The sequence below is a fragment of the Microcaecilia unicolor genome, chromosome 1, assembly GCF_901765095.1.
Source record: "Microcaecilia unicolor chromosome 1, aMicUni1.1, whole genome shotgun sequence".
NCBI classification, from domain to species: Eukaryota; Metazoa; Chordata; class Amphibia; order Gymnophiona; family Siphonopidae; genus Microcaecilia; species Microcaecilia unicolor.
In genome coordinates this window covers 172,911,229-172,924,960 of record NC_044031.1, presented here as the reverse complement: position 1 = coordinate 172,924,960, position 13,732 = coordinate 172,911,229, and the positions used below count along the sequence as shown (strand labels likewise).

Here is a 13,732-nt window from a genome sequence, read left to right as displayed (position 1 = left end):
AAATGTAACAAAAAAAAACAAAACAAAACATGATTTGTCCAAAAAATTAGCCAGATATACCTTTTGAATATAGGTCTCACTATTTTAAATTTTAATTGCAAAGCAATTGTAAATATTTAAAGGTTGCACTCATTCAGTGCAGTCTCAGTTGCGAATTTGCTGTTTTCAGGCTAGTTTTGTAAAAAGTGAAGTAGCTTCCACCAACCTCTTTCACCCGCCATCCTATCTTCTGCTTTGCCTTGGCCCTCCCCATCATTTTGCAACTGAAGGACTGTCCCATTCTGAATCAAGGTGAGCTCATGATGACTTACTTCTGTCCGGACAGCTACATTTTCACAATTTACTTCTGTTTGCCTAAAAAGAAAACACACAAGGGTCAAACTCAGCACTTCTTGTGCAGGGAGTCTTTGAGTCAGGAGCTCAAAACTAAGAAATGGAGAATTGGGCAAGACCTACTTAATGGCAGCGACGTCATCAATCGGAACTTTTACCACACATCTGAAACAACAAAGAAAATGACTTCACTAATGCTGGAGATATTGGTTAACACTGCCACCAAATTATCATACACAACATGAGGACAAAGATTTCTGCAGCAAACATGATGGACAAAATGAACTGTTGAAAAGAGATCTTTCTCATAAAGCATTTGATTAGTTATTTGTGAAACCGGGGATTATGCAATAGTTTAGGTTTGCTGCTGTGCTATTGGATTGCTGCTGATGGGAGGGGGGGGGGGGGGGGATTCCTTCCTTTCTACTGGGTTCTTTGGTTTTTATAGGCTTTATTATTTTTTGTTGATATTATTGGTTAATTATTACCCAATTGTTCTACTTGTTACAGTGGTTTTATTATATGTGTTATTTTATAGTACCAACTTATGTTGAATATATTATTATTCCTTTTAGATTTACCAGGAGTGCAGGGGGGGAGGGAGGAGGCGAGAACCTCAGGTGGCTGTGGCAAAAGAGAACCTCGGGTGGCCAGGGAGATAGGCAGGGAAAGACAACCTCAGGTAGCCGGGGGAGGGGGGGGGGAGGGGGGAGAGAGAGAGAGAGAGAGAGAGAGAGAGAGAGAGAGAGAGTGTTGGTGGCTGGGGGGAGGAGAACCTTGGGTGGCCGGGGGGGGGGGGGGGGGAAGAAGACAGACAGAACCGCGGGCAGGGCTAAATAGGGAAGGAGAAATGCTGGACTATGCATGGGGGAAGGGGGAAATAGGGACAGATGCCAAATTGAGGGAGAAATATTATTGACCTAGGGTGGAAGAAAGGAAATAAAAGAGAGAGGTGTTGGTCTTGGGGGGAAGGGGGAAATAGGCAGAGAAGCTGAAATGAGGAAGAGAAGGACAGGGGGAGGGAAGTGAAAGGAGAAGAGAAAGAGATGGAGAGAGAGAGAGATAATGGACCTGGGTTGGAGGGGAGAGGTGAAGAGAGGGAGAGATAATGGACCTGGCTTTAGAGGGGAGGATGGGAGAGGGAGCTGGACCTGGAGGCGGGAGAAAGGAATATGTTGGGCCTTTAATCAGTGCCATAGCCAAAGGGGAGAGGAGGGGCCTTGGAGACCTGGACCCCTTCCAAAGCTGCAGTACCTGTTCAATGGTTGCCTGAGTCACCCCCTTCCTCCTCGTACTGCTTCAGGAGTGAGGAAGTCAGCGGGGTGCCTCCAGCCACCATTTGCACTCCCCTCTTTGGCAGTGGATTTCTTCGACTGACGGGGCTTCGGCACCCCCATCAGCAATATAGTTGGGGGAGGGAAAGAAAATGTGTGTCTCCCCCTCCCAATCCATCCCTATGCCCCCTTCCCCTTCTGTGCCTACCCCATGGACTGATAGCTATGCCCCGCGATTAATCATGATTAAAATTTTTAATCAAAATGCAGCCCTACTTTTTTGCACTGTGTCTTATTAGGTTTGCTACAGTTGTGTTCTGAGCTCAGTCTCTCGCTTTTCACCAGGGCCTTTTAATTTCATATAGTTGCTCTGTTCTTTTTTATTGTACTTTCCCCCCTTTTAAACAGACAGGAACTCTACAAATCTTTTGTACAGTGCCTTCAGGGCTACCCTCATCCCCTTAGTGAGGGGAAAGCTACATGTGTGGCTCTGATCCAGGGGAGCCCAATTCAAATCCCACTGCAGCTCCTTGTGATCTTGGACAAGCCACATAACCTTCCCATTGCCTCAGGTACAAAATTAAATTGCAAGCCTTCCAGGAACAGGGAAATACCTAGTTTACCTGAATGTATACACTTCAATAGCTTTTGTGCTTGCAAGCGGTATATAAGAAATTAAAATACATTGAGTGATCATGATTGTTAAGTCCCCTGGAAAAATATCTTTGGGGGAGGGTAAAAGTTTGCCCAGGACACTAATACCCATATACTGGCCCTGGTTAGAACAGAACCATGCTTTACAGTTCTGCAGAATGCTGTGAACAAAAAGGGTAATCTAGATAAAAGTTATTTTTGTCATCACAAATGACAGAGGTTGGTGGCACCTTATAGAGTATTCCAGATGGGACACGTGACGCTATGCACAGGAGCGGCCGCTAATCATTTTGCTCCTGCCAACTCCTTGAGAACACTGCCGAAAAACTTGCAAAAATTGAATAAATTCCTCTCAAAAGTGAAGGACAAGAACGGTGGACAAGAATTGAGTGTACTTCTAAGCTGAAAGTGCAGAGAATGGCAGCCAAATCGGAGGGAAAAGAATCGCCCGGTAGAGGACAAGATGGCAGCTCCGGCTAGCCCAGATCCTCGATGGTCGGCTCCGCATGGGCAGGGGAAATAGTCGGAGAAGTAACTACCGCGCTCGAATCGATATTGGAGAAAAAGCTTGGATCCTTGGAAACTAAACTGGAATCTTTGCATAATAACGTAGCTCAAATTAAGGTGGATATGACGAATTATCAGCAGCGGGTTAGCAACCTAGAAGATCGCTTGCAAAAGTGGAGGCAGATCACAGCAAGCTCAAGAAAAGGATAACATCATTTGCTGACAAACTCAAAGACCTAGAAAACAAGTCGAGACGCAACAACCTACGCATAGTGGGTCTGGCTGAGGAGCAGGGAGATAACCTTTTTGGAAAGCTGGTTGGCAAAGGAACTGGGTCTGCCTCCGACTCTGGGCCCTCTCAGAATTGAGAGGGCACATCGCCTAGGTCCTAGGCCGACGATTGATGGAAGACCGAGAGTGATCATCTGTAGAGTTCTTAATTTCGCACAATTCTGCAAGCATTGGGAGGCGGAAAAGTGCTGCGCAGCGGTAATCAGAAAGTCCTGTGCTTCCAGGACTACTTGGCTGGAGTAGCTGCTCAGAGGAGGCAATTCTTGCCGATTTGTACTGAATTGGTGCAGCGTAAAATTAAGTTTGCTCTATTATATCCTGCGAAGTTGCGAATAACATATCAATCGGCTACTAAGATCTACAATACTGCAGAAGAAGCGAGGGCTTTTATGCAGCATTTGGAACCTGGAACTTCAAGTTGAACAGCTTGAAGAGAACTGGATAACATGGAAAATAAGTGACTTGGAATAAAAAGTCGCAAAGAGTAAATTGCAGAGAGCGGGAAGAAGGGGGCACATACTGATTTTGAAAGCAATAATTGGAGCTAATCTGGAACGGTTCTGAAACCTGAGCACTTAGTTTGGGGAGGACTTATGTCTCATACGACTTATCTGACAAACCAAAAAGAGAATGTTTATTTGCATTTGTTTTGTTATTTCCCAATGAGGAGCTCTCTTTCGTGTTTACAGCTGGGACAGCGAAGGTATGAGTGAATGCAGGGGATTAAGGCACAATGTTTGAGTTGATTAATGGGGAAGCTGAAAATGTGCTGTTTGTAAGAGAGGGGGAGGGAATATGGGTTAGATTATTATATTTGAAATATTGTTTAGGTTTAAATAGTATATTGGGATAAAATCTGGCTAGGATTGAAAGAAGTCCTTAGATGACACTGGGTAAAGTTGGAGGAGATCTCCGATGGGTTGGGGAGTTTACTAAAGGGTTTAGAGGAGGGGAGTTAGAAGTGACCGGAATACTATTGGGATTGTTGGGGTAAAGGGGATAAGTGGGGCACAGGGGGGAATCCGTAAAAGGTTAGGGAAGGGGGAGGATGGGATGTGGAGGGTAGGGTTGGGTCGGGTCGGGTGGAGGTGGGGATACTGCTCAGGGACAGAGATATATGAAGGAGATGGGCAGGACTTGGGGGCTGGATACAGTGGTTAATACTAGAATGAGGTATAATGGGAGGTATATGGGGGTGAGGGGTCAGAGGCTGGGCTGGCTCCTCTCAGTAGATGAACTCTTTGATAGGCTGCTATTGTATGACACTACCCTAGAGAATGATTAAGATTATCACATGGAATGTGGGGGGCATTCACTCTCCTGTAAAAAGGTAAAAAAATGTACACTATCTTCAACGTATTAGAGCTGATATTGTGTTCCTACAAGAAACACACTTGTCAGATCTTGAACACACAAAATTGGGTACGGGACTGTGTAGAATTATCAGTGGTAGGACAGAAAGGTGGGGTGGCAATTTTATTTCGGAAGGGAGTGACATCCCTGATTCATAAAGTAGTGAAAGATCCGGACGGCGGTTTATTTTTTGTAATGCCACAGTTGCCAGACAACAGGTTTTATTGGCCAGCATTTATGCACCCAATGTCTTAGATCTTAAATTTTATAAGAAGCTGCTGTTCACTGTCACTAAAATGGAATCATTTCCTATGATGTTGGGGGGAGACTTTAACATGGCATGGGAACCACAGATAGATAGATCACATCCCCCAGTGGCTATAGGGCATTGTGATACCAGAGGCCTGCCTGACTTTTGTGCAATATTGGACCTCATAGATGTCTGGCGCATGTTACATCCCATAGATAGGGAATATACACATCAATGAAGAGCACATAATACACATTCAAGGATTGATTACTTGCTGACATCACACACGCTCCTCACAGACATCAGGGAGTCCAATATAGGACCATGTATCATCTCGGATCACTCAGCAGTTCGGATGACATGGCAAAGTGGAGATGAGGGAAACAAGGCTCGAGGTTGGACATTCCCTAGTTACCTTTTTAAGGAAGTAAAATTTAGGGAATATTTGCAAGCTAAGTGGGCAGAATTTAAACATTTTAACGAGGGCTTAGTAGATGGAGTATCTAATTATTGGGAAGCAGCGAAAGTAGACATGCGAGGTGAGATTATCAGCTACGTCACTCAATATAAGAAGGCTAGAGATCGTGAAATTTTACGAATGGAAAAGCAGTTGGCAGGACTGAGGAGATAATTTGGTGTGCCTCCGAACCCTCGTACAAGGCAGGAATTGATGATGGTTCAGACGGCTCTGAACTCCTTACTACATGATAGAGAGGTGATATCTCAGACTTACTATCGATTTCAATTGTATAAACATGGCAATGAAGGAGGTAAATTACTAGCTAGATTGATCGCACCAAAGTATACCTCTAGGAACATAGTTACTATCAAAGGTAAGGGGGGGGGGGGGGGGGGGGGGGGAAATACTCCATACTGATCAGGAAATACGGTCTGCCTTCCAAGAATTTCACCAAAAATTTTATAGTGCAGAGGGAACAGATGGGCTCCCGGGTGATATGTATTTAAATGGAATAGAGACCCCTAGATAGACTCAAGGAGAATGCAAAAGTCTGAATGCCCTGATTAGCGAAGATGAGATAACATGGGCTATTGGACAGAGTAAATTGGGCAAAGCTCCAGGCCCGGACAGGTTTAAGGCTAAGTTTAATAAATTGTTGGGGGACTCTATAGTTCCCACGCTGGCTAAGGTGTTTAACGAGTGGATAGAACTGGGCCGGCTGCTGGAACATCTTAACTTGGCACGGATTGTAGTGTTTCCTAAGCCAAAGCGAGATGAAGCGCTGCTGACCTCCTACAGACTTATTTCGCTTTGGAATCACGAAATAAAATTTCTTGCAAAAATATTAGCAAACAGAATGGGAAAGGTATTGCCTCATGTTATTCACGAAACGCAGGTGGGGTTTGTTCAGGGCAGGTCAGTGGTGAAAAATATTCGGAGTATTCTGGCTTCATTGGAGAGACTGGGTCAAACCAAGGAACAGGCTATTGTGATTAGCTTTGATGCCGAAAAAGCGTTCAACCGCGTAGAGTGGCCTTTTTTGTTTTCGGTTTTGGAGGCTTATGGGTTTCAGGGATGGTTTGTACAGGCAATCAGGGCTCTTTACTGTTTGTTCCCCGCGTGCCCAAGTGATGGTCAATGGTTATACTTCCGGGGATATCGAAATTGGGTGGGGGGCTAGGCAGGGGTGTCCTCTGTCGCCTTTGCTCTTTGTGCTCTATTTAGATCCACTGATCCGAGATATTAACTCGTGTTTGGCGATACCTGGGGTGGCAATTGGGAGGTTGGATTTAAAATGGCTGCGTTTGCTGATGACCTGCTAGTATTGATAACGAAACCCCAGGCCTCCTTGGAGGCTCTTTTAGAAATCATCAGGGAATTTGGTGAGTACTCGGGATTCAAATTAAATCTTGAAAAGTCAGAGGCGCTGGCAGTAAATCCGGGTACTCAAAAGCTCTGGCAAGAGGATTTTCCATTGAGATGGGCGAACAACTCTTTTAGATATCTAGGTATTCTTCTAACGGCTAAAACGAAAAAGCCATCCCAACAATTACAATCCTGGAACACTCTGACCTTGCCTCTAGTAGGTCATATTAGTCTTATTAGAATGGTGATATTGCCCAGATGGCTTAGTGATGAGATTTTGTTGGGCAAAAAAAAAAACAACTAAAGTCCAAATGAGGTTCATGTTGGGAGGGTGGAGACAAGGAGGATTGGGTCTTCCTAATCTCAAGTATTATAATATGGCATGTCTGCTGAGACAAGTGAGGGACTGGGTATTTTCATCAAGTGAACATACAACCCTTAGACTAGAAGAAGCTTTCTTCAGCCCGTATAAACTTATAACACTACTCCACATACACAGAGATATGCTGCCACAGGTTATATGACATAGAGGCATATTTTCAAAGCACTTTGGGAGGCTAAGTTCCATAGGTTTCTATGGAACTTTGGGAGGCTAAGTGCTTTGAAAATGAGCCTCATAGTATACTTTTGGTGCCGCTAAGAGATATGTGGAGACTGTTAGGGACAATGTTAGGGGGAAATCCGAAAATTACAGAATTATTAACTATTACAGGTAACCAGATGTTCTTGCCAGGACTAGAGAACTCAGCCTTCACATACTGGGAGCAGATGGATTTAAATCGATTGGAAAATGTTATGGGACGGGAAGGGGAAATTAAATCGCTGCCTCAACTGCTACTACTACTTATCATTTCTAAAGCGCTTCTAGACGTACGCAGCGCTGTACACTTGAACATGAAGAGACAGTCCCTGCTCGACAGAGCTTACAGTCTAATTGCCTTACATAGCTGGGGGATGGGGGGACAAATTCACGTATTATCAGCTAAAACATTATATGCAAACACTAGATAAAGAAGCACTAAAATTAAAGCTGGGGGAGAAGATTAAAGTTGATGAAGGGGCCGAGAATGTCCCCTCTATTTCAAGCATATACCAGAAGATATGGGGACTGATGCCTGGGAAGCAGCTAGCCCAGCTTCGACAGAGATGGGCACAAGATGTCGGGCAAGGTTTGTTGATACGGGATATTGTAGCACATTTAAAGGGTATTCCTAGAATAATTGGTGGAGCTGGGCTTAGAGAATATGCTTTCAGGGTAATACACAGAGCATATTTTACTCAAATTCAATTGCATAGGGTGGGGGGGGGGGGGGGGGGTTAGCTCAGCAATTTGCCTGAAGTGTAAAATGTCTACCAATACCTATTACCATGCGTTTTGGGAATGTACATTGGTGCAGAGATATTGGAGGCGAGTGGCATCTTTTTTGTCTTCCTTGATGCCCAGCAGAGTTGAGACAAATCCGCTCCAGTTAATAATAGATCTGCCGGGAGCATTTCGATGTTTTAGAGCGGAAGGTGCACTATTGTGTCGCAAATTATGCCTTGTAGCGAGGAAATGTGTACTGCAGTATTGGACCTCGGCAGACCCCCCCCCCCCCCCCGAATACTGGCACTGGCGCAATCAAGTGCATCAGTTGATGTTATGGGAGGCAAGAGAAGCTAGGGGTTCATGCAGAAGTAAAGCACATTTTCTTAAGATTTGGGAATGTCTATTAGATAGATTGCCTCAGAGAGGGAGAAGTCTCATTCTTAATACATTGTGAATGTACTATGGTGTGGCTGGATAAAGAGTAAAGTGTATTTTCCTGAGCAGGGGGTGATGGGGGTGAGGACTTATGAGGGGGGGGGGGATAGGGAATGGAAAGGGAAGCTAAGTTTGAAAAATTTGTTGGCGCTGTGTAAATAATGGAAGTCTTTAAGCGAAAGTTGCTGGATTGTTTGTAAAACTTTTCTGCTATATTATGTCAACAATAAAAATCGTTGAAACAGAGTATACCAGATACCACAATAGTTTGGCGCTCCCACACATCTAAGCTGCTGCCTCAGATGCTGTAATTTCCACCTCAACCAGTCAATCATCATTCCAGATGGCCCAAGGTCTGCTAAGCTGCAGACCTTGGGCCATCTCAAGAGAAACAACACCAGGCAAGTTGAACAATTCCCCCTCTCTACCTCTCTTTTAAGCTGTTGCAGTGGGGTACACATCATGGAAGGACACTGGAGAATAGAAGTGGGTGACTGGAGCAGTGAAATGCCACGGATGAAAGGGCAAGAGTACTCCATCGATCAAGGAGCTATATGCTGGTACGGCCCCGAAGCAAGAGGTTGTCGGGGGTGGGAGCTCAACCGGAAATGCACCCTTCGGGGGAAATAGTACTCAGCGCATGCCCCCAAGTGGCCAACGACACACTTACTTTGGTGTTCGAAGAGCCGTGTGCGGCCAAGCTTGAAATAGCAGAGATGGTGGTGAGCAAGTTGGAGATGAGATTGGGAGAATTGGCGGAGCGTGTGGACTGTCTGGAGGGAAGATTGCACAAGGTAGAACTTGCTCAGGAGCATGGCAGAAACATGTTGAAGATGCAGATTAAACTGCTGCAGCTGCTCACTGACAAAGCAGGCACCGCAAGTCCAATTATCAGAATAAATGGGATACCAGAGGACATAGTGGTAGGCCAGCTGTTACCATTTATACAGAAAGTTCTGAGCTCCTGTTTTCTGGACTCTCCTGCGCAACCAAAATTTGAAGTAGAAAGAGCGCATCGAGAGCTGAGACCCAGGACGGATCTTAATCTCCCCCCTTGGGTTTTTATTGTTAAGCTCTTGTGATACACGGAGGTCTATATGCTGAGTGTGCTCGCCAACAAAAAGTGTGTAAATTTGAGAATTGGGACTTAAGAATCTTCTCAGACCTTAGCGTGGAATCCATGCATAAAAGGGAAGAACTATGGAACTATAAGCAAGCACTGATGGCACACAGCATTCAAGCTGGAGTGTGGTATCACGCCAAATTGGTTATTTTTCAAAATGGGAACTTTTTTTTTTACTATTAAGGACATTGAAAGCTTCATCAAACCTTTGGATTATACTCAGAAGCAGCAAGAAGAAAGCAATGTGTGTGGCTATTGACATTGAAAAAGCATTCGACAAAGTGGCGTGCTCCTACCTGTTTGCTGTGATGGATTATGTGGGTTTAGGTGCATTTATGGTGCTTGGGTGCGCTTGCTGTATATGGAGCTCCAGAGCGCTATTTTAGTGAATGGCATTCATTCTGAAGAGTTTTCTCGCCACAGAGGTACCAGGCAGGGCTGCCCTATGTCCCCCTTGCGTTTTGCCATAGCTATTGAACCTTTTGCAGCCTGCATACAGCATGCTTCACACATTGTGCCTTTTGTAGTTAGTGAGGACCCTCATAAAATCCTTTTGTATTCAGATGATACGCTTATTTTTATGGCTGACTTGATCTGGTCCCTGCTTCACCTGGTGGTCGAACTTGAACGCTTTGGTAAGATTTCTAGCTTCAAGACTAATATTGACAAAACGGAGACTCTGTTGTTCAATGTAGATTTCTCCGAATGTATTAACTTCCGCTATAAGGTAGCAACCAAAGGGTTTCAGTACTTCAGGATTGAACTTTCTGATAAATGCTTCTGATTTGTTTCAGCTGAATTATGAGCGGCTTACCCTGCAACTGCAACATGAACTGGATTCATGGAGACCACTATGGTTAACTTGGTAGGGCAGGATTGGAGCGGTGCGGATGATTCTGCCTAAATTCTTATTTCGTTTTGCCCAGCTTCCAATTAGAATCCCAAACAAACAGTTTAAGCATTGGGACAGGATGCTGAGACCCTTTATTTGGGCTAATCAGAGGCCTAAAGTGGGGTGGAAAATGCTACAGTGTGCCAAGGAGCAGGGTGGAGTGGGACTCCCCACCTTCTGATGTACTGAAGGCCCTGCAGGAATTTCACTTTGAGGCTTCTTAGAAAACAATATTCTATCTTTGAAATTGGGGGCTAGGGGAAGGCAGACAGGCTAGACTGGAATAAGGATTCCATACAACATCACTTTCTGGTTCTGCTGGTGGATAAATGGAGGCAGATGAAGGTAGGATGTGGGACGGGAAGTAAGGTTCACCCATAAGGATTATCATCCCTGGTCTACTAACTATTTCTCTTCTCTGCGTCAGAGGTTGGAGATGGTGGGCTTTACTTCATGCAAGGATCTTTTTTATCAAGGGATACTAATATTCCATGGTCATCTTCAAGACTTGTTGGGAGCAAAGATCCCCTTTTACCAGTTCTTTCAGGGCAGGGATTTTCTTTTGGGGTCGGATGCTAAGGTTAATTTGCACAGAGACCCGACCCAGTTGGAAGTGGTACTGTTTAAAGCGGGCCATAGAAGGAAGCTCCTGTCTATATGTGGAGCTTCCCCCCTGTAGCCCTCTCCTTGATGGGTGGCAGAGGAGAAATGGTCCAACTGGATGAAATCCCTTCTGGGAGTGGAGGATTGGAAGCTGATATACTGGTATGCCCATAAACGTACAGTGATTACCAAATATAATCAATTGCAATTCCAGATTCTTCATAGGATCTACTGGTCACCAGATAGAGAGGTGAAGCTGGGGGGGGGGGGGGGGCAGATATGACGGGTTACTGCTGGAGGCTATGTGGGCAGTGGGGCTCGTTGGAGCATATGTGGTGGGTTGTGCCCTGTTGTCCAAAATTATTGAAGTTCAATCTGGGCATTAATTATGAAATGGACGGGGGAAGATTGGGCAAATGATAAAACTGGCATGTTTATTGGGTCGCATAACTCAAGCTTCGCCGGAGGAGGGTATTCTGAAGGGGGCAGCTCACCTATTAATTCTGGCTGCCAAAATGGGCATTGCTAGATGTTGGACGGGTAATGAGGGCCCGACTTTAGTGATGTGAAAATCAGCTATTATGGAGCTTTGCATTTTTGATAACTCTTGACTTGAAGGGAAAGGGGCACGATTATGAGCAGAAGTGGGGTATGGTTGCTACCTGAACATCCTGAGAAGAAGGGCCCTTCTTAGACAGCCCCCGACAAGAGATCTCAACTCTTGATTCTCCGTCAAACAGCCTCTGTTCCAGTACTGTGGGGATTATTACTCCTGATTTAGTTTATTTTTGTACTTTTTGGCCTACACCCAAGCCCAGTTTGCGACTAGGGGTGGGCTATGGGGAGGGGGGCAGGAGACTTAAGCATATACGGTCGTTTGTGCAGTACTTCGTGCGTGTTCAAATACTGGATGTATTATAACTGCTAATGTCTTAACTACCCAAAAGAGTAAGTACTGCATGTGCACAGGGGGTGGGCTCACGTTAGGTCATTTAGGGGTAGATGCATCAAGCAAACGTAAAAAAATCAGAAACGTAAAAACCTTTACCGAATCTCAAATAACGAAGCATGCTCCAAAAACACAGCCCCAAAAAGTTTGGTGCGGTATTGGAAAGAACGATGCACTAATCCCCGTCGGTAATCGGCTCGTAAAGCATGCGCAAAGCAGCCAAGCGTTATGCTGGCTGCTCTGCGCATGCCAGAAACGTAAGAAAAAAAAGAAAACACAAACACGTGGCTCCCCACTTTCCCCTGCATGTCTCCACAAACATTAAAGGATCGGGAGGGGTCAAAGGCGCTCATCAGCAGCGTCCTGTATGGACGGCCTTGCCTTGCCCCCCCCCCCCCAAGGTCCCCGCTGCTCCGTTTGTGAAATAAAAGCTTTTAAAAATGAAACCTTTGCAGTTGCTGGGCTCCCCCTCCCTTCCTGTGTCTCTCTTCTTTAGTCGGCAATGCTCCGCCTCCTGCCCTCCTCCACCTCCGTGCCCCGCCCCCCGATTTCGTCCCCGCCGCTCCCCCCCCCCCAACGGACCCCCCCTCCACCATAATGGCCGGTGCAGCGCCTCTCACCTATGTTTGAAGGCGCTGCACAGGATGGATCAGCTATTCTTTAGCTCTTCTGTCTCCTCCGATGTCTCCTTTTTCTGCCTGTGTCCGCCCTCCTCTGACATCAGTTATCTACGTAGATAGCTGACGTCAGAGGAGGGCGGACACAGGAAGAAAAGGAGACATCGGAGGAGACAGAAGAGCTAAAGAATAGCTGATCCATCCTGTGCAGCGCCTTCAAACATAGGTGAGAGGCGCTGCACCGGCCATTATGGTAGAGGGGGGGTCCGGTGGGGGTGGGGGGGGGAGCGGCGGGGACGAAATCGGGGGGGGGGGGAGGGGGGCGGGGCATGGAGGTGGAGGAGGGCAGGAGGCGGAGCATTGCCGACTAAAGAAGAGAGACACAGGAAGGGAGGGGGAGCCCAGCAACTGCAAAGGTTTCATTTTTAAAAGCTTTTATTTCACAAACGGAGCAGCGGGGAGCAGCGGGGACTTCGGGGGGGGGGGGGGAGGGCTAGCAAGGCAAGGCCAGGCCGTCCATACAGGACGCTGCTGATGAGCGCCTTTGCCCCCTCCCGATCCTTTTTTAATTTAGTTTCCTTTTTTATTTTAGGCACAGGGAAGCAGGGAGCCACTTTTCTTTTAAAACATGCCAGCAATTTGGTTTTTCATCATGCAGGGGGCAGTGGGGAGATGACAGCTCAGGCTTTAACGACAGGTCTGAGCTGACGTTACATTTCTGGTGGTAAGTGAATCGTTGCTATCGTCGGTATGGTTAGTGCATTCCGAATTGTCTACATTTCAATGGTAGTTTCTCATTTGCATTCCAGTTTCGTTAGCTGCTACTGCTGTCGAAAAATAGGCTTTAGTGCATGGAAAGGATAGGAAATTCTTCCTTAAGGGCTCATTTAACGATGAAAAACGTTTAGTGCATCTGGGCCTTATTGTCTCTTGCTATTGATCTGCCTGCCTGGATAGGATCTTTAGGGTACTGGTTGGGTTTAATTTAGTTCTCTGTGTGTAGATTGGTACTGTTTGAATTGTACGGTTTACTATTTGTATTTCATGTTCCATCACTGCAATAAACACTAAAGTTTCAAAATAAAATATTTGAAACTTATCTTAAGCATTACTGAAGAGCTAGTGGGCTGACCAAAGGGAACTGCTTTGCATTTTTCCTTTACTTTTACAGAAAGCTTGAAGATAACACTTACAAGTGTTTTGTCCTGATCCAGTTCTCACAACTTGGCTAAAGCTATTTACAAAGAAATTACTTCAGATGTAAATGGTTTTCCATAAGGATGGTGGGGCAGGGTTGGAGGTGTTACAATGTTGTAA

At 45.6% G+C, this 13,732-nt stretch overlaps 1 protein-coding gene across 1 annotated transcript in view; it reads right to left on the bottom strand.

Annotated features, from left to right (window-relative positions):
* Positions 1–13,732, bottom strand: part of PLEKHA8 (pleckstrin homology domain containing A8) — a 123,415-nt gene that overhangs the window by 52,157 nt on the left and 57,526 nt on the right. The window contains 2 exon segments of the mRNA XM_030202538.1: positions 206–354; positions 457–498. Coding sequence (XP_030058398.1) covers positions 206–354; positions 457–498 — 191 coding nt within the window.